The sequence below is a fragment of the Cyprinodon variegatus genome, unplaced genomic scaffold, assembly GCF_000732505.1.
Source record: "Cyprinodon variegatus isolate N-32 unplaced genomic scaffold, C_variegatus-1.0 Scaffold312, whole genome shotgun sequence".
NCBI classification, from domain to species: domain Eukaryota; kingdom Metazoa; phylum Chordata; class Actinopteri; order Cyprinodontiformes; family Cyprinodontidae; genus Cyprinodon; species Cyprinodon variegatus.
In genome coordinates, this window is record NW_015150765.1 from 833,163 (window position 1) to 837,191 (window position 4,029).

Sequence of the window (4,029 nt, forward strand, 5' to 3'; positions counted from 1 at the left end):
TTGTTTTTTTTACGTATTGATCGAGATGTGGGGCGGCACCCTAGCGCCCTCTATTGGCCCACTGCCACTTGTCTGGACATGTCCTTAGTTTTCCCTGTGTTAATCTGAGTCATAATTTTAAGGAAAAAAGGACCAGAATAAGCAAAACAAACTCTTATTGTAGTTTTATCATGATGTTAAATTTTCCATTTTTATTTGGTAATTTGTTGTTTCAAATATTTATAATTTTAAGGTTGTCGTCAAGCTTCTTTTTTGCTAAAAGGGAACATTTAATACATTTTTTGAGTCGATTAGAATTCAAATGTTAAAACATTACCTGTTTTTCTGTAGATCTTATAATTCGGGGGGGGGGGGTTTCCACCTGGTGGTGGTAGCAGGAAGCAGCTACTGGGAACCTCCAGAATATTTATCAGCTAATGCACATCTTCATCATCATCTTCAGCAGCAAACATCTTTCCATCTAATGTGTCAGAAAGACAGAAAGATGATCTAAAGACTCAGGTTCTGTTATTCTATATATTTTAAAAATAAAATCCTCCCTGAGGGACAGGAAGTGTTCAGCCGTCTGCAGGTGTGGCTCTGAGTACATCTGGTTACATATCTGGCTCCTATTAAATGCAACATTTTCTCCCCTCATCACTTAAAGCTTATTTTATTTATCCTTCTTAAAATTTGTAATTCTTTGTTTTTATGAATGAATCCAAAGAATAAATTACATTTAAAATAATTGGGTCACTGACCTACTTCAGGTTTGGTTTCAGAGTTAAAAACAGATCTGCTGACATGCCTACCTAACTGGGACCAGCTCAGGCTCCTCCCACTTCCAGGTGAGGGGCGGAGCCTTCGCCCCCTATATAGAGTCAGGACACCTGCATGGATGCAAAGCTGCGGTTATTTCTGTCTCATCCTTTCATCAGCAGGTGAGATTCAAACGATGGAAAATTTTCCCTGATACTTTTCTAGATAATTTCTCATTATTCAGTTACAGGTTTGTTTTTTCTACTTTTAAAGATGATATTCAGCAGATTTAAAGGAGCAGGAATCTGTTCTTTTAATTAATTTAGGCTGAATTGCTCCTGTTATTTCAGTGCAGGACGTCCAGGTGGAGAAGCAGGGAAATCTGAGAAACGTCCAGGATGGAGTCCCAGTGGAGGCTGACGGCTCTCCTCCTCACCCTCTGCTGCTGCTGCTGCTGTAAGGAACAGACTTCATGGTCTTCATCTCAACTTCTTCCCTTATGATGTTCTGCCTGTTAAAGAACCTGGAAACTCTGAGCCACAGTCTCCAAACATGCCCACCTGTAACACCTCAGATGATGTAACCTGCCTTGTTAACAGTTTTTCTCTGTCTCAGGTGCTCAGAGGGTCGGGTGGGTCTCTCCTCATGTGGGAAGCACGGCGGGAGCAACGAGGCTCACCATCATGGGAGACGGTAGGTTATGATGATGTAGAAGTTGCCTTTATAGAAAACAGACATATTAAAGTAAATCAAAGTTTATTTATACAGCACTTTACAACAACAGGAAGACCAAAGTGCTTCACAGAAACATTAAAACATTGCAAAAAAACCCAAAAATGATAAGCATAAAACAATGTGTCCTAAGTATTAAAAGTCAGATTAAAAAAATGAGTCTTTAATCTGGACTTAAAAAGGTGCAGATCAGTGTGAACATGCAGACCGAGGGGCGGATTGTTCCACAGGTTAGGTGCGATAACCACAGAGGAACGTTAATACTGGGACCTAAGGATGGACAGAAGCGTTTGATCAGCAGACAGAGAGCTCTGCTGGGGCCATGTACTGTAAGAGTAAAATGCAAGTAAAATAAAATTAGATTTTGATTTTAATTAATAAAAAGTAAAATTAAGATTATATTGATGGATGCTGTAGTTTAAATCAGGGGCCATCTGTGGCCTCTGGACTGACTTTGGGCCTAAATATCAACAAATTAATTATTATTTATCCAATTAATATCTTTGACGATGGAAATAATTTGTGTTTCTTCCTTTTAAAAAAGAAACAACTAAAATATTATTCTCTATAGATTTTAACATACTGTATTTAAATATTATTTCCTAGTTTATTGTTATTCTTGTATGGAGGCTGGTGGCCGAGTGGTTTTACTGCACTGCGTTCGGGTCTCAGAGGTTCTGAGTTCAACTCCCACAGTCTGCCACTGTGGGTCCCTGAGCAAGACCCTTAACCCCCCACTGCTCCCCAGGCGCCGCACAATGGCAGCCCGCTGCTCCCCAAGGGGAGGGGTTACATGCAGGGAATGAATTAGTCCAGTTTGGGATCAATAAAGTTAAATTATAAAATGATATTATTATCATAATATTATTATTATGCTGGTAAAATAAAGTAAAATCAGAGAATTATAGAAATGTTTTAACCGCAATGTTTGCTTAAATAATAAGATGTTGCTTCTAGAACAATCAGCTTTTACTGTCTGGATTAATTTGTTGATCGATCTTATAATTGCGAAAGTTCTTAATATGAGTTGTTCTTTTTTTAGTTTTGAAAAAAGCGAAGCTAAAACCATTTAAGTTCTAAAAAGAAGAGAAAAACATTTTTATTTTCTTCTAAAATAAAAATGTTCCTGTTAGTTTTGGCCTAATTACTGCAGAGGATTTTCATTTATTAACTAAATTACCTGTTTTTGACTCTTTTAGGCATTTGCATTTATTTTGTTTAATATTTAATTAGATAACTTTTGGTCTTTCATATTTCGTGCTGTAAACTGTGTGTGAGGGCAAGAAATGAAAGGGTGAATTTTAGTGAAACTTTGCCAAAAAGCAAATAAATTCACAAAAACTCTCATTAATTCAATATAAAATAATTTATTAACATAAATCATTAAGCCTCAAATTAAACAAGTAAAAACTCTTAATTAATCGAGGGAAACTCAACTAATTAGCTGCAATATGAAAAAGAGACAAATGCTCAGAATGGATTTTATGTTTAAGAACCAAAGTTTAGTTTAATGTAATTTATTAAATTAAAGTAGCTTTAAAAACTAGCTTAGAAAAGTTGGAACATCTTCAATAAAAGTCCACAAGGTGAATAAAACATTTTTTTCAAACCAAGAAAAATGAAATAATAATAAAACTAATCAGAAATGATTACCTGTTCATAAAGTTTACTGCAGCTGAGCGGTGATTTTCCTTTTATTATAAACAGGTTAGGAACCCTGAAAAAAGCAGGAGGAAACTTTATTAAAGCAGCTTTTCAGCAGACAGGCGGCTTTGAATGAGCTGTGGCGCTAATGGCTAATGGCTAACAGGTGGAGCTGGTTCTAAAGGGCTATAGGTCATCGTTTAGCAAATCAGTGTCAGAAAACACGGCGGCCATTTTTCAATTCACAGAATAAATCTGGGTCAATTGGAGCAGAAGCTTAATGATGACATCACTGCCCGCTCGGCTCGTCTGGAGCTGCATTTCACCTCCTGTTATTAATAGTCTAGATAATAATACATTCTGACTTTTTCCATTTAGTGGGTGGATAATAATGAAGACAGTTAGATAAACACAAATTAAATGAACATTTTGCCAAATAAAACAATAAAATCGTCCATCAGAGCCACACTATGCAGAGAGAGGGCCGCTCCTTCTATAAACAGATAGATGCCCGTTGAGGTCATTTAAAGTCTATTTTTCGTACAAAACTAAAGGGATAAACGCTAATCCGACATTTTGCGGATGCGTAATGACTGTGGGTATGCTGGTCTGACGGGGGTATGCTCACCCGAGAGAACACCGGCACCACCACAACCCTGACAGAATAGGCGGGAGAAGATGGATTGATTAATTATAATTAATCCAATTATTAACTTAACCCATTTTTCATTATAAGTATTGTAATAGTTTTTACATCCCTAATTCACTTAAGGTTTAGCCTGGTGAGACCATCCTGATCTCGCGATCTTTCAAGGTTTCACTCGCAGATCAGTCTGGAGACTCTCCGTTAAAGAAAATTTGGAGCCGTTCACCAAACGAACGTCCAATCAGCGTTGGCTTTCAGGCGGGTTGAGG

At 37.3% G+C, this 4,029-nt stretch overlaps 1 protein-coding gene across 1 annotated transcript in view; it reads left to right on the forward strand.

Annotated features, from left to right (window-relative positions):
* Positions 1-884: 884 nt before the first annotated feature.
* The window catches only part of pkhd1l1 (polycystic kidney and hepatic disease 1 (autosomal recessive)-like 1), a 68,604-nt gene continuing 65,459 nt past the window's right edge, over positions 885-4,029 (forward strand). The window contains exons 1-3 of the mRNA XM_015384431.1: positions 885-988; positions 1,089-1,194; positions 1,354-1,431. Coding sequence (XP_015239917.1) covers positions 1,137-1,194; positions 1,354-1,431 — 136 coding nt within the window. The 5' untranslated portion in view covers positions 885-988; positions 1,089-1,136. The remainder of the gene's footprint in view (positions 989-1,088; positions 1,195-1,353; positions 1,432-4,029) is intronic.